The 27,383-nt window shown below is 41.8% G+C and overlaps 1 protein-coding gene across 7 annotated transcripts in view; it reads right to left on the bottom strand.

Annotated features, from left to right (window-relative positions):
- The window catches only part of myt1lb (myelin transcription factor 1-like, b), a 120,227-nt gene that overhangs the window by 59,854 nt on the left and 32,990 nt on the right, over window positions 1–27,383 (bottom strand). For 5 of the 7 annotated variants that reach the window (XM_065966191.1, XM_065966195.1, XM_065966190.1 and 2 more), the window contains exons 2-4: window positions 20,171–20,286; window positions 13,541–13,586; window positions 9,554–9,587 (exon numbers count right to left, since the gene is read on the bottom strand). In XM_065966191.1, coding sequence (XP_065822263.1) covers window positions 9,554–9,587; window positions 13,541–13,586 — 80 coding nt within the window. In that variant the 5' untranslated portion in view covers window positions 20,171–20,286. The remainder of the gene's footprint in view (window positions 1–9,553; window positions 9,588–13,540; window positions 13,587–20,170; window positions 20,287–27,383) is intronic. The other 2 variants (XM_065966194.1, XM_065966193.1) reach the window with 1 other exon arrangement.

Consider the following 27,383-nt stretch of genomic DNA (forward strand, 5'->3'; position numbering starts at 1 on the left):
AGTCAGTGGGGGGGGGGCGTGGTTGGCCCCCCCGACACCATGGATACAATCTGTCAATCACCTCCTCCAGCCAGGAAATTGCGTTCAAAGTGAGAGTAATCATTAAGTCTGCCCTGTGTGGTTGGAACTGAACGCCCTCTCTTGCTTCAGCTCAGAGAGAGAGATGTGTATTCAGAGGTAAGGCCAGGTGGACGAGACGACAGGCTTTTATTGGTACCTCATCTCACCTTTTGTCTTGTTTTACCTCTTCATATTTCCCATTCTTCTGTCATTCTTTCGCCTAGTTTGTTCGGGTATAGATCTCATACCAATGAATAATAAATACAATGATTCACAAAATGTGAGAATCACGCGTTACAGTACGATATTAACACTATAAGGTCCAAAAACCCTGATACAATATTCTTCTGAATTTAAAACATACTCCGCAGTATTTTGGAGGTTAGCTGGACCCTCCCCAGCATCCCTGTTTACGGACTCTGTACCAGGACTTCAACAGGCAAGTCCCAACACACTGAGCTTCTGCTGCGACAGTTGGGATTTAATATTTATATTACTTTTTCAACTTCAAATTATAACCCAAAAGGAAAATATACAGAAAACCTCTTTTCCACACATATGTTTATTTTTGTCTGTTTATCACACTTCTATCGTTTTTGCAGCTTAAGGGGATCGGTCAAGCAGGCGGGCTGACCAACACTTCATAAAAACCTTACATAAATATTACACGCACCTCACAAACTTAACTTGTCTTACAAGTTGTCCGACTCAACTGAATGCAAACCTGCTTTGATTTCTGTTCAACTTCAGTATGAACCCACAGTTTCATGCTGTGGAATTTGAAAGTAAATATCTGTTTAAAAGAAATGAGTTGATGTCTCTTTCCCTTAAACAACCTCTCAGCATCCGAGCTAACTATGACCTCTTCTGACCTTGCAAGAAAAACCAGCACCAGATAGAGGACTAAGGAAAACATAAAACCAAAAAGTACATTAATTGTAAGACTATCACTATAGATGATTTAGTAAAAGATAATTGCTTGGTGTCGATTGTATGTTTTATCAACTATCTGCTCATCTCTCATAATGCATTGCAGTCCTTTCTTCATTCACTTTTCTCCAGCTAGAATAAAAACCTAGAGAGCCGTGTCTTGGCGCGCTGGCAGTCACAGCATCAAGCAGAGGAGAGGCAGCAGAAGAAAAAAAAAGGAAAGAGTAACTAACATGAACACATTCAGATGTGTCTGTTTGAATTCCTATTTGTTAAAGACCTTGAACATTTTGAATCAAAACCAGTGAGCAGAAAAGTTGTAACAGTTCCTCTATGTTCACACTGGTTGTTAAATTATTGAAACCATCTTTGGAAAACACTTGAGTCCCTGGATTTCTTTCTGATTCACAAAAATGTTGATTTTTTTTTTTCGTGTTCCCCTTCCATTCCAGGAACCACTTACCTCTGTTTGCCGGCGTATAACTGAATAAATGTTCCAATTCTGTGGATTTTGGCGCCACACAGACGGTAAAAATCCAACCACAAAGTTTGAAAAGCAAACCACAAAACAAGCTTGATCAAGGACATGAAATCCCAACATGACATGTGCCAACATTTACTCCACAGACGATCACCTGTATCAATGTTGACTAATCTGAAATGCACTGCCAACCATGCATTGTTACAACAGTGACCCATTAACCTTTGTTCATGAGCAGATAAGTCAGAATTAACAAAACACCCCCCCCTCCTTTTCAGCTGAGTGACTTAACCTCCGACTCTGCAGCCTCCACACAGGACAGTTTTAATTTTCACTTTCACTGACACCAGAACAGCTTCCTGTACAGTATGCAGATAAAGTCCACTGTAGCCTTGGACTATGAATTGCAGATATTCTTCATTAACTGTGCTTTGTTGGAGTCGAGGATTACACTTTGTGTGTGGACTCTTGGAAGTGCGTCAGGAAAATTTGCCTTCAGATACGCTTCAAACTAGGTAAAGGTAAAGGTTAGGGTTAGAAATTGACGGACGACCTGTTTTTCTGTCAAACAACCCTCAACGTTCAGTAGATGTATCTTACATGGCATACATGCAGGTTGCACCATTAAAATTGGTCGATTAGCTGGTGAGCTAATGAAGCTAATTTTAGCTCCATGACTTGGTTTAAAACACGGTCTCTAGCCGACTATTCAAATGTTGCAACCTCACTCATTTTGAAACATCAAGCTTGTATAATAAATCTTTAATATGCCCTTGATGGCTGCATGCATGCTTTTGTTTTGAAGATGAAGTCTAGTGCCACATTCATGAGCATCATTTTAACAGGTCTTGATCCAGGTAGAAGACATGAGCCCTATTCAGACTGCCGTTTCAAGCAGCTATATTTAGACCTCTGGGTTGTTTCACCACCATTCTGAATGTCTCGGAGGCGTTATGGGGGAACAAAGTGATATCCCCTCTGTATCGTCTTAGGTAGTAGCAGAGGCGTTACAGAGGAGCGACGGTATCAGTGAGCTGTGTGTGCGTTCATGTCTGAATGGGACAAAATCATCTATGGAGACTACAATAAATAAATCACAATGTTATGTCCTTCCCTGACTAATTGCTTATCTTACATTTTTCTTTTTACCTTTATGCACTAATTTTTTAGTGCCACAAAACGATAAGGCACCCTGGAAGCTCGCAGGCAGCACATGTACCATTACGACTGAGTCTTTGTTGTAGCTATCTGGGCTCTTGCCTACGTGCACTCGCCTTTCCTAGCCCAACCTTTTCCTTCTCTCACCAAAATGAAGGTAAAAATGCCCAATAAGTAATATTTAAAGCAAAACAGCGGCTGGTTGCTGTGATTGTAAACTTTCCCAAAACTGTACGATAAAAAAGCAGGACATAGATGTCGATGCTGGGCTAATATGATAGCAACAACGATCAGCCTCTATAGTGGGAAAGACACAACATAATGGATGTGATGGTGCAGCATTTTTTTATGTAATGCCGTTATAACAGGACATGACCCTCAAAACACTCCTAAAATACAGAGTCCAAAAAAAATCTTGACAGCCCTCATGCTGATTTAAAGCTGCTTAGGCTACTATTGGACAATCACAGTTCTTGGGAGGGGTTTAGGGTAGTGCAACCAGATCATATAAATGAACAAAGTCCAAAGAACACATGTTGAAATACCGTTAATCCATGACTGCAGACATGTAATTGCTGGTAGCTCACAGAGTGCACACACATCCACACACACACACACACACACACACAACCACTATACAGAGCTAACCCTAACCCCCCTGTGTGGATGTCTACAGGGTCTTATGGCATTTGCAGGGCCTCTGAGGCTATTCAAACATTCAAAGGATTCATATGAAGCGGAGAGAGGTGGAGGATATGGATGGTGCACCGTAGCAGAGAGGGGGGGGGGGGGTAATTAACATATTAATGACCCCACCTTCCTACAGCTTCTGTCGGATAGTCCAAACAGTTTGATAAGTATGCAAATGAGAGCCGCACCATCTGAAGAGGGAATTAGCTCTGCCAGAGACAGCCGAGAGAGATGGAAGAGGTAGAGAGGAGGAGGAAGGAAGGAAGGAAGGATAAGAGCAAAAGGAAGGCAAAGGGGGGACTTAAAAGGGGGCAGGAAGGAGAGGAGAGAAAAGGAATGTCAAGATGAAGAGACGGGAGGAAGGAAGAAAGGAGCAGACAAAGACAGAAAGTGAGATAAAAAGGAGTCTCAGGCATGAACTGATATCCTTGTGTTTGTTTTAGCTGTCTTTAATTATCTGCCGTGCACAGTTGGCAGAGGTGGGTGTATGTGTGGAGTATGAGACTGAGGGAAAATATATTTTTTTCCCATTTCATTCTTGTGCTCTCGGATCGATATGGCAGTTGCCCGTCAGCCCTGCAGTGATGAGCTGCTGAATGGCTGCAGGGGCTCAAGCCAGTGGGCATGAAGGCTCAGCGGTGGGTGGGGGGGGGGGGGGAGTCAGAGTAACGACCCCGAGCAGACAAGGGCAAGTAATTATAACACAGACTGATCTTGCTCGTTCTATCAGCTGCAAGAATGACGGGTAATAAGGATGAGGGAGAGCACCATGGGAGAGCAAGTGTTCAACGTGGGTAAGACAAAGAGAACGAGAGAGAGAGAGGGAGGGAGGGAGATCCGCTATGTGAATATGTGTGTGTGTGTGTGTTAGTGTGAACGACCAGGCCAGGGATTCACCAACACGCTCGTCACATTCAACAATTATGTTGAATAATTAAAAGGTTTCATTAACTTGATCATTTCCTGTTCGGCCATGTTTCAGCGCTGACACCAGCAATTAAAGCCGAGGCCAGGACCGCTGCACACCTCTCTCATTCGCTCGGCCGGCAACAGAGGACAACCTTATGTCTTTTGCACGGGAGCAGAAAATCTGACAAAGGTAGAGGGGGGGAAAAAAAACGAGGGGCTTTAGCCTTTATCTCTTTTACTTAACTGTTCTCAACACTTCAGCACAAAATCACACCTGGACTGACAATGAAATCTACGTGCTGAAACTGAAATCGTGCAAATCTGGATTTTTGATTAATGCTCATACGGTAGTGCCAGCCAGCTTTGAGCACAGACATCAAAGTTGAAATATCCATATTGATTACATTAACTGAATGTAAAGCAGATTTCTGATACATACAGTCAAATGAACAAAAAAATCATTTTCTTTCCTGTAAGTCGAACATTGTCACCTCACACGATTTCAGTATTTTTTGTGATGCATAACTTTAAGAGCTACACCCCAAAATGAACGGATGTCTTCATAAATCGCGCTCTTTAAAAATTAAAATCAGGGGATTTCTTCACTTCTGCATTACCACCATAATTAGCCAAAGCCCGAGCTGTCCTAGTTACGTAAGATGGCTCTTTTTGTCTTTTGAAATTGGATTACTGCAGGAGAAGGCTTTATTTCCAGATATGGGGGTTGTGTGGGGTGGGGGGGAAGGTTGGGCAATTTTTATCCCAGTGCCTCTGCCATGCAGTCTCCAGCACAAAGCGATCCTTCCCTATTGAGCTCCTGCATAGTACTTATACACCCCAATAAACATGATTAGCATGGCAGACTGTAAATATGCAAATGACAAAAGAGAGATGTGGAGGGGAATGTTTATGCTGAGAGCTGAGTGTCTCGCACAGCTCCTCCCCCACTCCACCCTGCGTTATGAAAAACATGATGAGGTTTATTGAGATTGGGTTTCTGTTAAAGCTATCTTTATTTTGCTCTTTCATAAAAGATATTCAACCATGTAATTGGAGCTTTGAGGGGAGAGAGATGCCTTTACATTCAACGTGTTTCATATCTGCTGCTGATGCGGCTGCTTTCAACGTGCACACGGGGGAGAGACAGGACAGAACCCTCTCCACACTGCCTCTCCTCACACGGCTTCAAACTTGGACCTCATCCTGAACCCTTTCTCTATCTGTGGAAACAATGTCCTGTGTCTGAAATGTTTGCCACTGTACTGAAATGCACCGATTATACCAGGACAGAGGTTCTGCAGGGACGTAACAATCCAGACACAGACTGTTTAAAATTGCAAATGGGCGATATTTTTCAAAAAGATCAAATTTCTCTTGATTAATCCAAGCAATGAATGGTCTCAGAAAGGTTCAAAACAACGAGAGAAGGCCGTTGAAGAAGACTGCATGGGATGAAGCACTCTGTAGAGACAGAAAAAAACCTGGATGCTAGACCTAAGTCTACAGCAAAATACATGTATTCACCAAAATACTCACATCAGACTGTAGTACAAGTAGATCGCTTAATATTTATTGAATTTATAAAAGATTAAGTGTTGAATAAGCAGGGAGGGGCATGCAGTACAGCTTTTTGCAGTTTGCAGCTCCCTCTCTCTTGATCTTAAATTACAGTTTAGGACAAATAAAGCTCCTCAACGCTCTTCTTTTAAACACATTTTGTGTCTATAAAAAAGTATATGTGTCCTTTATTGGTTACATTAATGAATGCGGGATCCTGTTTGCAGGTTTACAGCAAGTCTTTTATTTTTTAACATCAGGTTCTGATATTTAAGTCTAGACTGAAGTCTAAGCTTCAACACTCACAGGTAATCAGACACCCTGTTTGAAGAGATGACCCAACAACATCCTGTGTAGCCTCCTGATGGTCTTGTGGGATCAGTTAGTATTATTGGTGGAGCAAATGTTACAACCACACTTACACACCTGTCTTTAACCCTAACCCACAGGAAACCTGTAAAGTTTCTCTTTTAGAGAAAGGCACATTAACATCTCCCGACAGATTGTGTGTGTGTGTGTGTGTGTGTGTGTGTGTGTGTGTGTGTGTGTGTGTGTGTGTGTGTGTGTGTGTGTGTGTGTGTGTGTGTGTGTGTGTTCTGTTTTGAGTCAAGGCTTCTATGAGTGTACGCACTTAAAAACACCCGCACAAACCAGACAGACAAAACAGCAGCGGTCTATCTGACGCAGCCCAGACTGCTCCATGCAAAGTCAAGGCTGTTCGTCCTGAAGACTATCAGCTCTCTGGGGAGAGAGGCCATCGAGCGGCATTATCGACATTATGGACGCCTCAGCCTGGAGATAGGCTTCACTTCGATCCCCTGATTAATTACTATCTGCAGGCAGCAGCAGAGTGAGAGAGAGAGAGGGAGGTGGAGAGGAGAAGTGAGAGCGGGAGGTGAGAATGACAGAAAATGTGGAAAAAGAGGGGGAAAGTGAAAACGGAGGGGCATGAAGGAGAGAGGAGAGAGAGGAGGGGGAGTACACCTTGTACTATCTATGAATATCAGCTACAGGCTACACACTAATCTTCCAGGTGGAATATTATTTATTGATATATAGGTGGGCAGAAACCCTTATCTTAGCTGCAACCACCCGCTAACACAGAGCCAAGGACAAAATTAAATTCACACATTACTGGGGCGGAAACAACTCGCAAAGACGAGTAGAGGACACCAAAAAATAAGCACCCTTGAATTTCCAAACATGTGGTACTTTACGCTCAGATTATACATAATACTGTGGATACACACATGCAAAAACTTAATCTGGCTTCTGCTACATAGATCCTGCAGCAGAATGGGGAACCAGTGTGGACAGAGACGTTGAGTGGCTAACATTGATGAACTGCAGTGAAATCCTTTGGGATTCACTCCTCATCCTCACCAGAGGAAACATGCTGCAACACGTGTGGGTCAATAAGCTGCTCAGATGGAAGTGTAACGGCTCCATTCAGGATAAAAAGCAGCTGTTACAAGATGTTGGCAAGTTTTTCCCTTATCCGCACATACAACAAAAGGCCGGATTAAAATGTGTGTACAGATACACAGAAAAAAAACTGGATTTTCAAATTAAATATTTTAACCTGAAGAGTAAGAGTTGTACTTTTTAACATATAGAAGGAGCTGTTCCATCTTGTCAAAACGTCGTCATGGAGACGACTCTTCTTACAGTTCAGTCTAAATGTCTTTAGCTGAGAATGTTTAAAGTGCCCAACCATATTTCTTGATCAGTGATGTAGCTCGGCGCCGTCAGTCCGATATCTGATACATAAATTACTTCAATATCAGACCCGATACCGATATAAGATCAGATCGGTCCCATCTCTACTTATTTTAACTCAGTCTTAAATTCTTCAACATCAAATAAACCAAATGTTACTGAGCTGATGATACAGCTCTTTTTCACCAAACACACTTTTCATAAGGTCAGCCTAAGGTCAGTCAATGAATATGAAATTAAATAGAGAATCTCAGCTTTTTTACATTTGGAAGTTATGAAGTCTAAAAGGTTTGTTATTGTGATTTTTGATCCATAATCAGCGTCCGAGTTTCAGCTAGTGCTGACTTTAATTTAAAAACAACAGTTCTTCATGCTGAGCTGGCTCCTCGCTCTCAGAGGCTGAAGTCAGAGTTGTCTTCTTGCCTTTTATCCATCCATCCATCCATCCATCCATCAATCAATCAATCAATCAATCAATCAATCCATCAATCAATCAATCAATCAATCCATCAATCAATCAATCAATCAATCAATCAATCAATCAATCAATCAACCTTTATTTGTATAGCGCCAAATCATAACAAATGTTATCTGGAGATACTTTACAAAAGAGCAGGTAAAAGACTTTCCTCATTGCTATGAATATAGAAATTATTTCACAATTTGAGACACTGAGACTTGTCATTTAGCCTGCTGGAGATTAGTGTGCTGGACCGCGATGTAACTTTGCAGCACTCAAGAAAAAAATATTTCTATTGATTGATGAAGAAAAACCGATCAACATCATAACATCAAAAACCTTTTTTTTAAAGCGTTTAGAAACCATACTTCAGCAGGAACCACATGTGAATGACGTTAAAAAACAAAATAGAAATGCTTTAACCCCCCTCCCCCCACACACACACACACACACGATGCAGAAAGATCAAACATTCATCCCACACTGTCTTTGCAGAGGTGTAGTCTGATTGTGTACCAGGCAGCACACTGTACGACAACCTATAATGTTTCCACAGTCTCAAAGATCAGGGTGAAGGAAAGATCAAACAGTGTTGCTGCTATCTTTTAACATGCACCATAATTGGTTTGAAGCTTATCCTTACACTTTTTGAATCGTTAAAGATGACAATAGGTCTTAAAAATATACTTTCAAAACTGTGAAGAAACTTTTCCAGCGACAAAAGAAAAACCTTCAGATTCAAACTAAGTTGTCTTCTACCTTCCACCCACTCCAATCACCCGATGAGAACTTTACCACTGTAGGCGTGAAGACACAGAGAGAGAGAGTTGTACTGCATGGGTAATGAATTGATAATTGGCTATCACGCTAAATATCATCAAGTGCATGAGACAAAAACAGAAGTATTTAGCTTTTATGGTTGGAACTTTGAATGGAGGAGAAAACCCTCTTATTAAATATTTCATCTGAGGGGGATATTCACAAGAGGGGAATATGCTTTTCTTTGCTGTTATGCTGTTATCTTCTTTTTGTGACACTGAAGATGTCCAAAGGGAGGGAGAGAGAAACTCAAACGAGGAGGAAAAAAAAGTGAATTATCCAAAAGTATCTTGGCTGAAGAAACAGAAAAACAAGAGAGGAAAACGAAAAAAAGGCGAGGAAGGAGAAAGACCCTAGATGTTAGGACTCTCCAGTGATTTCTGATGTGAGGACGGCTTTCAAACAGGAAAAGGATAGGCAGGAAAATATGAGGTTGGTCATTAGGTGATATTTGATCCATGCACTGTTTGACTATCTCCAGGAACCGATAAGACAACAGTGACTTTGTGTGAACATGTGCTTGTGTTTGTGTTTGTGGGTGTATGACTTTATATTCCAAACACTCTGGCTATCTGCTTGTCTGTGCATTTGTGTTTGTGTTTGTGTTTCACGTGTGTGTGTGTGTGTGTGTGTGTGTGTGTGTGTGTGTGTGTGTGTGTGTGTGTGTGTGTGTGTGTGTGTGTGTGTGTGTGTGTGTGTGTGTGTGTGTGTGTGTGTGTGTGTGTGTGTGTGTGAGAGAGTTTGCTGTGCACTTTTTCAATCCCACTGACCTGAAAAGCTCCGTTAATGCTGGATCCACCGGCACTGAGAGAGAGAAATAAAGAGAAAAACAAAAAAGATGTTGATTATAAAACTGGACTGACTCCTCCATGCTGAATGCAAAAAACTATTTTTACAACAGATAAAAAAGCAGCCTGTAAAAAAAGTTGCAAAGTTAATCATGGAAACGAGATCAGTGAAGCACCTTAAATCAACCCAATGTTTAATACTAACACCCACTTATTTTTTTATCATGTGATCTGTATGACCCCCAACTCACACACACTCCAGCAGCGCCACTACACTCTGCTCCGTTTCAAATGCGCTATTTTTGCCGGAGTGCGCTGCAGGTTTCGCGTCAAGCTGGACAGAATATGACAACCCGGACAGGAAGTCAGACAAGGAAACGCACAGAGCATCCGGTCAATTTCAAAATAAAAAAAAACTATATACAGACTCACGATCATATTTTTCATCACTTTATCAACATTATGTAAGAAGAGGCACAGAATGAATAACAAATCATCCTCAGAAAAACAAAGCAACATGTTGGACGTGTGCCGTCCGATGGAGCAAAACCGCAGCGCTGGTGGACCACAGCGAGCACAGAGTATGTGTGAATTGGGGGTGAGGGTTAGCGTTGTTGCAAAACGAGCAGCATATGTTTATGCTAATAAACCAGATCCAGTGTCAAAAACAAAGTGCTTGTTTTGCAACTGACAGGCTCCGATTGGTAATATAGGTGTATGACTCCCAACTGAGATTCCTCCCCTCTCCAAAGTGGCCACGCCCCCGTTTGAGTCAAACCAAGCCCTCAGTAAGTACAGGTGGTGAATTAGAAATCATTAGTTTCAGTTTGACTTAACGCTGTGTGTAGCATTTGGTTTTTTCAAACAATTTAAAAAACACAGTTTATAATATTCTGCTCTTCATCAAAGGACTGAAGAAGAAGAGCTCTGCGGCTCAGTGCTTCCAGTAGAGAGGATGAAGGTGGTAACCTGTGGGAGTGATGTCGTGTCCCTACTGGTTTTAAACCAGTGATCTGTGTGTGTGTGATCAGCAGGAGCTGCAGTCTGTCTGCCTCTGTTACCAGATCATTCATTCAATAAAGCATCAATCATGTTTTAATTGTCACATCTCGTGAATATTAGAGTGAAAATGACAATAAGAGCACACAACACCAAAGCCTCCGACTGAAGGAGAAATGTTTGCTAGCTCGACATGACAACTCCTCATCCTCGTCTCAGACCTCTCACTTCACTTGTCATCATTTCATGTATTAGAGAAGTAAAAGTATTAATATCACCCAGGTTACATTTTATTTTATGTGTCTCTATAACAACTGTCTGTCTGGAAAAACTCAATATGTATCAATATGTTTTCCTCAAAACTACGCTTACATTTAGAAATGCAGCGATCCACTTTTTTCTCAGATCGGATCCCAATCCGATACATTCGTACTGATAACAGTACTTCACATACAAACAGGAAGCAGCAACACCTGTCAGGTTTTTCAAAATAAATCTTTTAAACTGAAGTGTAAGAATTGTACTTTTTAACATATAGAAGGAGCTGTTCCATCTCGTCTGAACGTCGTCATGGAGACGCTTTGTGGGCACTTCTTACAGTTTAGTCTGAATGTCTTCAAAGTGAGACTGTGCGAGCTGAGAATGTTTAAAGTGACCAACCAGATTTCTTGATCAGTGACGTGGATTGGCGCCGTCAGTCCGATACCCGATATGTAAATTACCTCAATATCACACCCGATACCGATATAAGATCAGATCAGATCGGTTCCATCTCTACCTATATTTACCACTACATCACACTCACAACAAATTCAAAGTGACAATCCTCCTCAGATAAAAGAGTTCAAACAAACACAGTTGTTTATGATACCTCTTGTTACAGTCAAAGCCCTTCAACTGATACCATCCCTTATGCCCCATAAGTAAGGTACAACATTTTTTTCTACTTATTAAGTAACCTGGTGCTCCACTTGAAAGCTGATCCTGGTTATGGAAGATAACAATGATTCATACGTGTCAGAAATGAAAACTTTCTATATATCAAAGACTTGAATTATTTAGGAAGAGGCAGGCAGGTGAGTGATTTGAGACACAGCCTTAATGATGATTTCAGAGCCGGCCCTTCACTCAAACATTAGTTCTGTCTTTGGCCGACTAGCAGAGGACACGTGTAAGCGGATCAAAGATGGCCGCCTGGTCACAGAGAGCCTGATCTACATGATGCAGGAACAAAGGTCACCTCCTTGTTTCTTTGTTCTTGTCAAAGATGGGAGATACTTTCTGAAGTTGTGAGGAATAAAAAATGCATCAAGAAGAAGAACCTCTGATTAAAACATGGATAGTTCGTTTTAGATGATTTTAACCAGTGAGAGAGGAAAAGGAGGGGCGGGCGTGGAGTAAAGGGAAGGATGTGGGAGAATTTTGTGTTTTAGAGTCGGTTTTAGTTACACGCAAATGATTAAGCCAAAAATTATAATAATAGAAATGTCTTTCCCTGTATTTGTACTGATCAGTCATTAGATGCCTTTAAGAGTTAAAGCCAATGTAATGGTCTCATTACTCAGTGTTCAATAAACTCCAAACAAACTGAGCAGCAGAGACTTTGTTATCAGCAGTTGAACTACAGGTGAAAATATAGTTTGTCTAAAATCACATGCTTACAAATGGCAGGTTGTTTCCTGAATAAATCCCCCAAAATAAGTTATTTAGCAGTATTTTTTTATTACAAAATCAGCTACTTGTATCAAACATTTTGAACTAACGTGGGACTGTTGACTCATATTTACCCTTCTGGATTTCCTTGGAGATTCATTAGAGTAAGGTTGCAGTTCTTGCTGGTACTGAGCTGGACCAGCCACAGTTCAAGATTCAAGATTATCTCTACTTGTCGCCCAATTTGAAACATTTGTCTCGGGCTCTTCACCCATGCAGCAGCCCTAACACGAGGCCGCCCGGGTCACCACAGAGCAGCGCCACCGGAATTAGTGAACGAAAAATATGTGCCTATGAGAGACAAGTTTGTACCAGTGTGTTTGTGACCACCCTGTATCCTTCACGTTTCATAGACAGTGGACCAGTCCCTGGGCTACTTCAAAGGTTTAACACTTTCAGCTACAGGTTAATTTAAAACTGACAGTGCAAAGTAATACTGAAGGTTTTGCAACGTTTATAAAAGTGAACAGTAGAGGTGGGGAAAAAGATCTTATCTTCTAAGATTTCAAATAGATTCATGACGTTTTTTTTGGCTAATCAGTCACTCCGTGCTAAGTGTGCTAATGCTAGCTCTGTAACTAAGTAGAATGCCAAATGGAGCAGCAAGATATTCAGCCAGCCTCGCAGATGACTGGAGTAGATCCTGAAGTATGCACTCATTCAAGAACAGACTCTGAATCATAAATCCAGAATCGTTTAGAACTGAAAAGACCCCAAGAATCAAAATCAAATCAAATCAAATCGTCAGACACCCAAAGATTCCCAGCCCTAGTGAACAGAGAGTATAAAAATGTGTGTGTGTGTGTGTGTGTGTGTGTGTGTGTGTGTGTGTGTGTGTGTGTGTGTGTTATTTAAAAAAGTGTTGTCACTTTTCCTGCAAAAACTGAGACCTAACTGATTTGTTTGTACATTAAGTTCAATTATTAAATGTCATGGTGTTTACTTTTCTCAGTAAGACGTCACCATTGTAGATGTTTTATTTCTGTAAAAAAGCTAAATGTGGTGTTTGACTCAGTTTTGGAAAAATATCTGAAAAGAGAGAAAGAGAGAAAGAGAGAAAGAGAGAGAGAGTGAGTGAGTGAGTGAGAGAGAGCGAGCGAGCAGTGAGGAAAGCCAAATCAACTGTGGCAGTCTGGGATTTGTGCAGTGGTGTGTGTACAGTATATGTGTGTGTGTGTGTGTGTGTGTGCTGTGGGAGTGAAGGTCACCCTGAATGGCTGTGCCGCTGTGTGTATGCGTGTGTATCAGTGCAGATACCTTTAGAGCGTGTGCGATGGCGCTTATCGTCTGCATCCACCTCCATCTGCAGAGAGGCAACAAACACGCTGTTACTCACACGACAGATAGCATCACACAATTATCTTTAATTTGGAGACACGTCCACGTTCTCAGGGCTTTTTTTTTTTCTTCCTTCTTGTCAAACACGGATTTGACGTCTGCAACACTCGGATGTATCACTTCATGAGGATGATTGATGGACAATCTGCCTTCAGTCATTTACACGTTTGTTTTTCGTTTGATTTTATGTTAAAAATAGACGAGACATGAGAACATTTGGCTCTTTAATATGATCTTCAATCACGGCTGAGTAAATGAGTCCTTAAAAAATAAAAAATCTCTTGTCCCATGCAGCAGCTGTCCTGCTGAATTTATCAGAATCAATTTGTGTCTCTTTAATCTCTTACAGTCAATATTTAGAGTATCACTGGTTATAACGGCTACAATGTTGGATGTTTAATTCAGGAAATAATTCAAACCAATAAAAAAGACTTGTATGTATAAGACGCATTCACAGAACAATTAGTGTTTGAGTCGATTAAGACGCCCCCCTTTTTATTTGATAAATATTTATGAAAAATGTATCTTTCATTTTCACAGAACAAAAAACACACTTTTAAACGATGCAACGTTTGATTTCTTGATTATAAATGGATCAGTCCCTCCATCGGCCTCTTCAACAATTCACGCTGTCATCAACCCATTCAGCTATTTGGAAACTTTGTTTGGTTTTAGAAGCTCATCTTTTGTTTTGTTATTGTTTACAGTTAACCAATAAGTGAAGGGAAAAGGTTCACTTCTCTTCCTCGTTTTCCTCTCTGCTGCTTGATGTGTTTGTTGTAATTTCATGAAGGTCTTCTATGGAGGGACAGTGACAGCCGGCTGGGACGCTGATGTCATGCTTCTTTATGGTCTATTTATTTATTTATTTATTATGTATTTTAATGTTCTAGGTTCTGTAACTTTGACAGGATCAACTTGTTTACCAAATGTACGTGTTGACCCTAACTTTATACTTCTTCCCACTCCTTTTCAGACGTGTAAATTGAAAGTATTTGAGAGCTTCTTTTGTATGATGTCAATCTCCTTTTTTAAAGATTTATTTTTCTCTCTCGTTTTAATTTTTATTTTATTTTACCGAAATAAACTTCAAACAAACAAACCTGAGCACTTTATGCATTTCTGCACTTTGTATGTTATATGTATTGTCTGTGATTATTAAAGACAGGGTTGGTAATTTTCAAAAGCTAGCATGATTTCTAAAGTAGCATTCCCTCAGTGCTCGGTCTGCACCCCCTCCCCTCTGTGCTCCTTCAAAAGCCACGCCCCTCACTTACATGCAGAAGCACCATTGGTCCAGAAGCTGACCTCAGCTCATGCTTTGAGTGTGGGCTTGTGCACACAAGGGGTAGAGAACGAGCAGGGAGACAGGGAGGCTCGTGGTTGGTTCATCAGATTGGTACCTCGTGGCAGACATTGGTTGAAGTTTTTACAGACTGATACAGATGACGGATTTTCTTCTTTCCTTTTTCAGAGCACATGATTTATTAATGTCTGTCAGGACACCTTTAATGCAGTATTATGTTTTCTGTTGAATGTATAATCTACTTATTATTCAGACCTCATAATAAAGTTTATCTATTTGGGGGATGCAAACAGTGATTGAAACAAACTACAAAAACTTCTCGCTGCCAGTTTTTCACCTGAGCTAAAGACACAACACTTCAACATCTCCTTCTGTCCTCTCTTCGGGATTCAGGCATTTCTTCTCATGCCTGACTAAGCATCACCTGCCCTTACACCTCCCTCATGTATGTCAGAGTAACAAACCCTCTAAAGGAGGGAACGTCTCTGCCCTCACCAACACATCATAAATTGTTGAGGAGCCTGAACACCACGTCAGAACGTCACCCTGTTATTTCCAGACGAGCCTAAATATTCATACTCCCTGGGTTTGGACTATAAGGCAGAGAGGCCGTGGATGTCTCTTTTTATTAAACATGATTTATTAACACCACACTTACTGTACTGTAGAGCCCCTCGGCTTTAATGGGGTGTTTCTTTATGAATGCCCATAAATGTTTCAACAGGAGAAAAATAAAATGATGAAAGACGAGAGCACCTTGTAAATTGTAAGCGTAGCAGGCGGGGAGTGACCCTGAGCATTTTTGGGTACTGTGACCTAAACTAGCGATATATATATATATACGCATATGTATAGATTTTACATGAAGCATTTCTGTGGTTACCATGGTGATAGAAAATAAATAGCTTCCTGGGAGGCAAAAGAAAATAACTTTGCTCCCTGCAGGCACTGATTGACATTGAGCATAAATTGTGAATGTGCAAATGTACAGGTAGAACCAGAGTTCTAAATTTAGATATGATACTGGTTAACCACGGCAACAAAAATATATTGCCTTGACGTCCAATATAAAGTAATTTCTTGTTTTGAATTGAAAAAAAACTGCAAGAAAACTCTGACTTGCTGTTTGATTTTAACCATGCTTTTATTTTGAAATAACCACTTAAAAAGGAACACATTACGGATCACAAACTGAAGTCAAAAAGGAACTCAAAGGAACAGTCACAAATAAAATGTGTGATGTCATGAAGTGGATATTACTTTGGACTTGTCCGCTGAGCTGTCTGAGAGTTTTTTTTAAAGTGAAATGAGACGTTCAAAGACACAGCAGTGTCGTTCTTTTATATCACTGTGACTACCGGGAGACACTGCGGAGGATTATCTACGGTGAGCCTGAAGAGACAAAATAGCATGAGATTAATTGCTATTTAAAAAAAAAAAAGAATGCATTAATTTTAGACCCTAATTAATTGTGATTAACTAGTTAGTGCTGACAGCTCTAATTGAGAGTAAACATTTCAAAGGTTTATATTTGTTTGTTTTTTTATGCCTTTATTCAGATAGGAGAGTGGAAAGAGTAGGGAATCGGGAGAGAGAGCGGGAAATGACATGTGGGAAAGGAGCCAAAGGTCGCACTCGAACCGGCACCGACCTCTTAGAGGACTAGCCTCTATACACGGGGTGCCACCTAAACCGCTTGGCCATCAGCGCCCCTAATGAAAACAATCCTGAGGCTAACTCTCTCTTCTCTTATCAGATTATTGTTTTCTGCAGCTGTTTAGCCTCTCCAAACGCAGAAATAGCTCACAAATGCAGCTGCGTAATTCTTAATGTTTACTGCAACAGAAACTATTTGTTCTTCATGAAAACACCCGCGATAATTACATCAAAATATGTATATGACTGAGTTATGAAAATCCTTTCCTAAAGGGAGATACTTTAATATGATCCAGTGAGCTATAAACATTGGGCTCAATCTGCTTCCACTGAGTTTTCCTTCTTGATAGAAAAATAGCGTTCTCATAAAATAAGAGGATGGATTGTTTACATCCAAGTTTAGTTGAAGTGTGCACAGACAAGCATACTAAAAGTGGCTTTGTGAAGCAGTCACGTCCTCTCTGAGGGTCCAGCAACAACAACAACAAGAACAACAACGGAAGCAGCAGCAGAAGTGTTAATCTCGTCACCTCCACTTCCTTTCCTCAGGGCTCCTTATGAGAGCCTTATGAGAACAGGAAGTGTGCGCACACCTCTGCAGCCGGCCATATGTTAGAGAGCCCTTCACTTTCTGTCTGGCTTCTCCTCTCTCTCCTAGCACCTCATGGGAAAATGTCACGGCTGTAATGAAGGTTAGCCTGCTTATTGCGGATTAGGAAGAGGCCCACTCCTTCTCTGTCTGCGTCTCCATTAGACCTGAGATCAATGGCTTTACAAACCCACATGAATAACCACAGAGGCACGCTGATCCAGGCCTCTCAAGTTTAGGATGGCTAGTGAAGCATTCATAGGTTTCCTTGACTGAGTGTTGCACAAAGTTAATGTTGGGAGCAAGGTGAAGGTATTTCACTAGCGCTGGAGTAATTCAACATTTTTCTATAAAACATGACCTCCTCGGGGGGTTCAGTTAGTATGGTGAAAACCAAACACAAGTAGGTAATATTAAGGTAAAAAAATCTGCCATTTCCACAAATTCATTCATTATAGATTGGGTCAGGGATGAGACGTCTGCATGAACAAAAGGTTGCATCCAATTTCAAATGAAAACCATCTACACATTAAATTCAACACAAACCGTCTTAATAGAGAGCTTTCAAAGTGTTTTGACTGGAATGAAGAATGCAGCTCAACTTTAAATACAGCACTTGCAGCAGCTGAAATGCCAGTCATGATTGTACAGTGGACATGTATGTCTCTTCTTTTAACTTTAAAGTGTCTGTAAAGTGCTTATTGGTGTGTCTTCATTCTTGTGTAAACACGTAAATGTCATCAGCGAAAGACACAAAGAAACAGAGAAGAGGACTTTGCTGCTTCATAGAGAAAATAAGAGGGACAGTACTTTGAATTAAAAATGATGAAGCGATGCAGCCTTTAGTGTGATATGCACTGAGACATAGAACAAGCATTTAGCATGAGCGTGTGTTAATGTGTGTTTCTGTGTGATTCCGTCGGTTGTGATGGGGGGGTGTTGGTGCTCAGACATCTGTCACAACAATTCACATCGTTATCAGCTTCCCTTTGTTTTCCCCTTGAAGTTTTGGGAGAGTGCGTTTCAGGCATATGGCGCCCAACCCCACCCTCTGCCACACACACACACACACACACACACACACACACACACACACACACACACACACACACACACACACACACACATACATGCTCTCACATTTGTATTCTGTACAGTGTAGCAGTAGGGAGCCACCAAAACCTGTGCAGGCACTATCAAATTTCAGTGCAAATAGGTATTTACGCCGTGCATCATCCAGTGACAGTAAACATGTGTGCCAAACCGATGGTAAGTGCATCTGAATGAGTGTGAAGGGCTGTGGAGATAGCATCTGAGTGGGCGCTGACAGTCAGAGTGAGAGAGAGAGCGAGGGTGATGGAGACAGAGAGAGAGAGAGAGAGAGAGAGAGGGAGGGAGAGAGAGAGAGAGACTCAAATCTGAGGAGTGATTCCTAACTAGTGTGGAAAATGGCTCTGCTGGGTGACGGCAGCTGTGCAGGGCTTTGAAACGCTTAAGAAAATCTGTGTTTTGAATACAATGGGACGATTTATCAGCTGGTTCAGTAATGACAGAGAGCTGTCACAGGGAAGGATGTGAAGGGATTCTTTTTGCAACTTTCAGGATTGTTATAAGCGTTGTTTTGATGCAGATACCAGATCAGAAATACCAAACATACAACCTAAAAAGTTTGGTCTTCACCAATCCAGCATCATAATTTAGTTTTCCTTGTCTTTTTCTAGTATGCTTTTAATGTAGAGATAGGACAGTGGATAGAGTCAGAAACCAGGGAGAGAGAGAGTGGGGAACGACATGCGGCAAAGAAGCCACTGGTCGGGTTTAAACCCTAGCCACACGCTACGAGGACTACAGCCTCTGTACATGGAAGCGCGTCCCTAACCACTCGGACACCCAGCGCCCCATTTCTCCCATAAATATTAAACTTCTTTCACTGATAGAAAATTCTTCTTAACAGCTCATAAACAGTAGCTCACAGATAACTAGAGTAAAACCATAAATGCCTCAAGGCTGCTAAAGTTTTAGAGTAGCAATGAAGGCCGGATTTTTGGTCATTTATCAAACCACGATAGCAGACAACAACAACAACAACAACAACAACAACAACGCGGTACTAGTTAGAAATGTAACACAGGTCAGAGTAACACTAAATGATGCACTGTCTTGTTAAAAATCTGTGATTCTTGGGGCGCTGGATAGCCTAGAGGTCGTGCGCCTCCATGTACAGAGGCCATAGTCCTCGGAGCAGGCACCGTGGGTTCAAATCCGACCTCATCCCCCCCACTCTCTCCTCCAGACATGTCCTGTCTTTTTCAGCTGTTCTATCCAATAAAAATGAACCAAAAAAATATGTTTTTTAAAAAATCTGTGTTCTTCAGAACAAAAAAGACGATGACTTTTACCAAATGTTGCATTCAATCTCAAATTGTCCATGTCAACAATACAGCAGAAAATATGCACAGCTCAAGAGTGCTATAATACTTTGAGATGTTTGAATCTTCATCAATACTAATCTACTACATTGGGTGCAGTCCGTATTCTGAAATCTCTGTAGTATGACTTTAGACTGTTTTCTAACCAAGTATTTGGGATGACTTCTTTTTTATCACAGTTTGGGTAAGAACAATCCGTCTTGTGTGTTGAGGTTTTTCAAGTGACACAGAGGTCTAATGGGTGATAAAAAAAAAAAAAAGATTAGTACTGACAGTTACAGAGCTTGCTAATACGTGCCCTGCACAACCTCCCCCACAGGGTGGAATACCAGGTTTATTAGGGGTCCCCTGTCAATCAACTGGCCAAGTGATGATTTCATCTACACCCTTTATGAGGGCTGTAAACAACAAATCATGAGTGACAAATACTCTACCACTCTGCCACTTTTTGCTACTATGGCACAGTTCAGGTCTATCACACACATCTGCATGAGAATGAGCTTCTGATGTTCAAAACAAAAAACTGAACTGTTTTTTTTTGTGTGAAAGAAGGAAGCACACTGCGCTACCTGAAATGGTTTGGGGGTTGAGACAGCTCCCTGGTCCAGACCTCTGCTTCCACCGTGACCACACTGACGTTCAGCTGCAGAGAATCGGCTCACCACGCCTCCTCCAAACTCATTTTCTACACAGAGGGAAGCAGAAGATGGAGAACATGCATCATTAAAATCATTTCCAGAACAATCACATTCACACACAGCAATGACAGGATCTGAAATTTCCTCCTCTCCTTTGACTCCAGGCTCATGAATAGTCATATAGCATCAGCTATGCGGCAGGCGCCAAGCGAGCGTTGATTTCCGCCATAGCGACGGCCGCTTGTCGTGTGCGATAGGCTTGGCAACATGGGGTAATTAGCTAGATCTATCATCTTCTGCAGGAAGTGGGGACAAATATAGCTAATGATCCGTGCCTGCCTCCATGATTTCTCTCCTCAGCTCTCCATCGTTCGTTTGCTGGGTTAGATGAGGAGAGAGGAGGGGAGGGAGAGGACGGAGGAAAGGGGTCGATGCCCTACTCTGTTAAAAAAAATATATAACCCTTAACATAAAGAAAGACGAAAACAGAAGGGAAAGATGCAGGTGTGAGCGTCTTTGTGTTCTCTCCTTTCACTGCTGCTAATTGAGAGAACGTATGGCAGAGAACAGATGAGGTGTTGATGGTGTATAGGGACCATCAAAAAGAATGAAAGCCCCCATAAGGAGCCCACCAGACGGCCCAAAAAAACACACACACACACACACACACACACACACACACACACACACACACACACACACACACACACGTTGCCCAACTTATCTCAAAGTGGCTTAAATCTAAACAATAGCTGTTCCCTGAGGACAAACACACCCGTCAGCGTACAGAGGGGTTTGCTCACACTGCCTGCTGTGTGTTAAGTTAAAGAAGCTATGGTGGTTATGTGCACAAACTTTACTTTGAAGCAGCAGGGGGTTGTTTTTTTACCCCTCATCTCACACACACACACACACACACACACACACACACACCTCTCTTTTCCACCTTTTTTGTCCATGTTCTTTGTAGTGCGAGTAAAAAGCGCGGCCGAGCTGAAAAACAATGGGTCGCTCAATAACATTTTCATTTTACAACCATCGTCCTGTTCTCTTTTATGGTTTTAAAATCTGCAGAAACTGCTGGTTTGTATCCGATGATAGTCACCAAGATGCTCCTAAACCATTTTAATTAGGGCTGTACTCGACTCTGAATTCTGTCAGTGGGATATTTGGTTATTCTGTACAATGCCTATGCAGAAATGGCCAAGAAATGAACTCTAAGTCATTAAGATGGCCATGCAAAGTTTTTGAATATGGTCTATTTTAACATGTACAACCTGAAATACAAAGTTGTTATGATGATTAAAAAAATTCTCACTTAATGTCATCCATCTGATCCACTGTATCTCACGCCATCTCAAATGTAGGTTAAATTAGTTTTGCCAAATTTGTGTACACGGTGCTCTTCCTTCTACCCCATTAAACAAAAGTACCGTAACCCCTGAACACACATCCCCCCCACCACCACCACTACACACACACACACACGCTCATCCTTGGCCCCATGGTCATTATAATCAGAGTGTAAGTGATGGGTCTGTCCTCTGATGAAGGTCTTCATGTGGAGGCTGATGACAAATCACAGCTCTCTGACTCTTCATCAGGACACAACCCACATTCCCCTGCTATATCTGTTTGTGTGTGTGTGTGTGTGTGTGTGTGTGTGTGTGTGTGTGTGTGTGTGTGTGTGTGTGTGTGTGTGTGTGTGTGTGTGTGTGTGTGTGTGTGTGTGTGTGTGTGTGTGTTGCATGAGAATGAAAAGATACCAGAAGGCGACACAGTACAGGGTTCAACATAAACCTCTGCTCTATGGCTACTAGCAAAAGAAATTTACTCTGTAAACATCTAATATAACACGAAGAGCGCTCATTATGCAACGTTTTATCTCAGTACATCAACCTCTAACAAACACACTGTTAGCTGTGTCACAGTTCAACAAACATCAGGATTGTTGTGCATGAGAAGCTGAAGCAAACATACTGATTCAGAAACCAGACACCACTGCTTATTATGCTGCTATTATGTTCCTTTGTGCCTTTAAATTCAGAATCAGAATCATGATTACTCAATTAATTCCTCGGGGGAAATTTGATCAAAATTGAAAAATTCCAATATTATTTAATATCCTTACTGTGAACTTCCTTTCCCCTCATATTTGATTTTGTTCATAGTCTAAAAGATATAATGTTTCTAAGGGTTTCATTGGGTAATTTAGGCATACTTTGTTGGTTTCACAGATGAACAGTAACTCAGGTTGTGGTAAACTGCATCTCTGTTTCGTATTAATCTTTGAATTCTGGGTACCAAAGATGATTCTGGCCATGAAATCTAGTGTCTAGTGTTTGAAATATTGGTCGATCCCTCTTACACAAAAATACAGAACACTGTGACTGTGTCGTTTTTTGAACTAAATGTGTGCGTTTGTGCTTGGTTTTTAAAGCCATGGAGCTGAAGTGCTAGTGTGTACGTTTCAGCACCAAGGACAGTGACAGCGACCGACAGCGCAAAGAGAGGGAAGAATAGACCTTCAACTGCAAAGGGAGCACACCCAGAGGAATGCAAACACTGAAACTGGGATACACAAAGACACACTCTCAGATTCTATACAGTATCATAGACGGTTATTGAAGGACATACATGTGCACATGCTATTCTCATTCTTCCTCTTTGTTCCAGATATAGAAGACATGACCAAGGACTGGTAGACTTCTTCGGCGCACACAATCCTACAAGTGTGTATCAGTATGCGTGGGATTGTGTGTGTGTGTGTTATTATCTCACAGAGTATTCCTTGGAGAATGAAAGGGGTTCGTTCCTGCCCTTTACTTGGTGCCTATATCTATCAGAGACAGGGTACACACTGTAAATAGCCTGGAAATACTGGCTGGTATAACCCCCCCACACACACACCACACACACACACACACACACACACACACACACACACACACACACACACACAGTAATGAAAACCTATTGTAAGGTTATGTACACTGCAGTAAGGAAAGTGAGCTGTGATGTCCGCTGTGACACACGCGGAACATGACAGGCATTTCAGACTCACACACAAAAGAGAAAAAAAAAAATCACAACCCATCATATAGAGCAATACACATGGCACATGAGGACAAGGGGCACACACAAATAAGCACACATTACCAGGGAGACATATGCGTTATTCATGTGATGTGTATGAACACACAGAGCAATCCTCATTCTCCCAGGCTGCAAGAGTGACTGGGGCTGCCTGACCTACATTCGAGCAGATATGTATACAGGCAGAGAGGAGATGAAATCTCTCTCCCTACACTGCTCTACCTCTCTGTTCCATATCCTGTGTAGTTTTCAGCGCCTGTTCATTGCCCCTCGGACACACACACACACACACACACACACACACACACACACACACACACACACACACACACACACACACACACACACGCACACACACACACACACAAACACACAGGTGGAGGTGAAAAAGCAGCTATGATTTCTTGGCCTGAGCGTCCTCATGCAGATTAAACTGGCACTGTCTGCGAGCTGGATGTGTTTGATGGCTTTCAGACTGAGGTGAGAGCCGCGTGTTTCTTTTTTTTCTCTGCTGCATATACAAGGAAGATCCTCAAACCTCCACCACCATGTTCTTTTCTTTATGTATGTAAATAAAATATTTACAGCCCGAAAAAGAACTGCAAGTAAAGCACAAGTCCAAAGCATACCTCTCTGGGAAACAGTTGGTAGAATGAGATTGGTAGCTTATCCTCATACATCTTCCTTAAAGCGATGCACAATTTTCTGTTTACTATCCCACAAATGTCCCTCTCTTCCCCAGGTTGTCAAATTCTAACTTCAAAAACAACGTTTAGCATTCAAGTCCTTTTTTGCATATCATAACACGCACAAGATGATGATAGCATTTCTCCTGAGGAACCCTTTCACACCTGATTTTGTTCTTTTGTGAAACTTTTTAAGTCTGTTTTGAGGTGCCCTTTGATATCACTTTTCTTCCTTGGTCACCTTTTTTTTTTAAGGTACACAAAACAGATCTTTTTAAAGTGGTTAGATTCTGTTTTCAGGTACACTTTGGTATTTGTTTCAGTCCTTTCTCAAAGGTTGTTTGCATGTTTTATTGGAGTCACTTTTCTTCCTTTCTAACAAATAGGAAGATTTTTAACACATGGCTGCAACTCTTTAGAAAGGCCCTTTGCTTTGTGTATTATTCTTACTAAAATGCATTTAACATGATATGATCTGTTTAGTAAGACCAGCCAGTATCTTTCTCTGTTCCCCCTTTCACTGTTTCAGACCGGACTGAACTCTGTTTTGTCTCTTGTTGCAGCAGTGTATGCTGCTAATACAACAAATGTATGTGCACATTTTAGTGCCCAAGTGTTGCACCCAGTAGAGAGTGCATATGCCCACATTGTAACTCCTTTGAGTTATTTAAGGGATAAGTCCAGTCAGAGAGTCTTTCCAGGAGAACTCTCTGCACCCTGACAGCGCAGAGGTTAGTAATTCAAAAAGGGTTTCAGTGTATAAAAAAGACCTGATCCCCTACATCCCTAAACTAAACCACCCCGACCTCCTAAATCCTGCAGAGGTATTACACTGACCACACTGTCAAAACAGTGATACAGCAGAAAACCAACGCAAGAAATCCCATGACCCTGCATCTGCACAACTTTAATATTGCAGGATTTTGTTTTCCAACAAATCCCCCCTGTGAGGAGAGATAGAAAAACAGTCAGGAGCATGGCAAATACAGATGTCTTGAGTATTTTTTTGAGTGGTGGTTTCATTACTGTCAACACATTTTTCAAAAGATGACTCTTTCTTCGTCGTGAAATTTTTTCCTAACGACACGTTTGTTTCATAATATCAATTTTTGTAACATTGCCTGTCCCCTCAGGTTTAGACCAATGTCTCCAGACTTTCCTCCCTGTCTCCCTGCTCATTCTCTACATCATGCATGCACAAGCCCACACTCAAAGCATGAGCTGAGGTCAGCATCTGGACCAATGGTGCTTCTGCATGTAAGTGAGGGGTGTGGCTTTTGAGGGAGCACAGAGGGGAGGGGGTGCAGACCGAGCACTGAGGGAATGCTACTTTAGAAATCATGCTAGTTTTTGAAAATGACCAACCCTGTCTTTAATCAATGAATTCACTTATTTCACAGTTGATAGTTCAAGATATTCTCACGTGTATGAATCACTTAAATAACTAATTTAATCAAATATTTATCAATTCCATGTTGAAAACTCTGGACTTAGTTATTTCAGGGCACGCAGCCAACAAACTTAGAGCTCATCACAACAAAACGTGAACTAAAACTATACCACAGTTTAAGTTTGGGTCATTAATGTTAGAACAAATTGGATCTGCAGGTTGGTCACAATCTCTCCTACCAACTCTTTGGACACAGCTGCGTTGTCTGATACTTTACGGTTCAGGGGTGAAAGAAGCTGTCAGGCAGTGAAGTGGATGGGCTCTTTATGACTTTTCTTGAACCCTACAAAAAAAAAGGACGAGTGAGCTGCAGTAAAAGCAGTTTTCAAACTCGCTTTTCTGTTCAAGGACACGACAGATGGAACTGACCGCATGTGTGACCTGCTGGGCTTCACTGGACACACACACACACACACACACACACACACACACACACACACACACAAACACACGCACAAGGATGACGCCTTCTGCAGACAGTAAAAATAAATAAATAAATAGACAGAGGGGCAAATGCAGTGTATTTGTTATTAGCTTCCCCCTCCCATAAGGACACAAAAAACATCGGAAAGTGCACCCCCACACCATGATTCTTCCTCAAGGGAGGTGCCTCCTCCTCTGTAAGGGCAGAGAGTGGAGGAAATAACATTGAGCAAGCCGCCGCCGCCGCAATTACCCACAGTGGGGTAATCACTAGCACAATGCACTATGGGTTGGCTGCCTGAGAGAGAGAGAGGGAAATACTCAGGTGAGGAGAAGAGCCAGACAGCAATCAGCCCAGCAGGAAGAGGAAGAGAGGAAGAGAGAGAGGGAGAGAGCGAGGGAGAGAGACAGAGAGCAAAGGGCCATTCCTTTAATTTCCAAGGGAGAGCCAGGGCCTTAATTACTTGATGAGTCTCCTTCTCTCGCTTTCTCTCACTCACTGTGCGCTGTAAAAAGGTGTGTGTGTGTGTGTGTGTGTGTGTGTGTGTGTGTGTGTGTGTGTGTGTGTGTGTGTGTGTGTGTGTGTATGTGTGTGTGTGTGGCCCATTATCAGACTGGGAAGACTCCAATCACCTCTCAGCACAGATAGCGACTGAAGAGAACAACATTGCAGCAAGGGAGAGAGAAGAGAGGTGAGGGAGGGGAGGAGGAGGCGAGACAGAGGGAGAAGGAGAGGTGATTTACGCTTTTAGAGGTGTTAACACCATCTCTCATCCCCGGCACCTATAGAACACCAAGGTTGAGGAGGGAGACAGCCAAGACTTGGAGCAGCCACAGGAAAACACAGAGTTGTGCAGCACCTCCACCTATAGAAATGTACACCACACTCATACACCATGATATGAAGGGGAGTGCAAGATCCTGCTATAAGCGTTTAGTGATCTGCAGTATATCTAGGGGTCTAAGTGTTGTTCTTGCATAACATATGAGCATGGGAAATTATTGAGGCACAAGTGTTTTGTAATCTGGAGATGACGTCCTGGTATAAGAAGCAGAGTGTTTTGGGAGGTCTTGCAGAAGGGACGATTTCGATTGCGTTCAGCAAAGTCCTACATTGTGCAGATTCTGTGCAGCTGTGTCGATCTTCCTACACATCTGTTTTCACCATGTGGAGTTTGCAGACCTACTAGCTATAGATTTAGTATAAGTCTCAGCCCTATGTTAACGTTGATAGTTGTGAAGTATGGACCACCACCAATTTAACACTTCAATCAAAGCAGCACTCCACAAATGTGATGTACTGAACAGTATAACACAGTTTTCTTTAAACGCATGATCATGACTTAATGAAGCAGCCTGGTCTGTGTCGCTGTGTATCCGAGTAATGGAGTAATGGTGGCAGCTGCATTTGCCAATATGGTGGCGCATGTCTCAGCATTTTAAACTGGTACATTGGTCACACTGGTATATTGGATGCAGCCCACTCTTG

The sequence above is a fragment of the Labrus bergylta genome, chromosome 18 (genome assembly GCF_963930695.1).
Source record: "Labrus bergylta chromosome 18, fLabBer1.1, whole genome shotgun sequence".
Classification (NCBI taxonomy): Eukaryota; Metazoa; Chordata; class Actinopteri; order Labriformes; family Labridae; genus Labrus; species Labrus bergylta.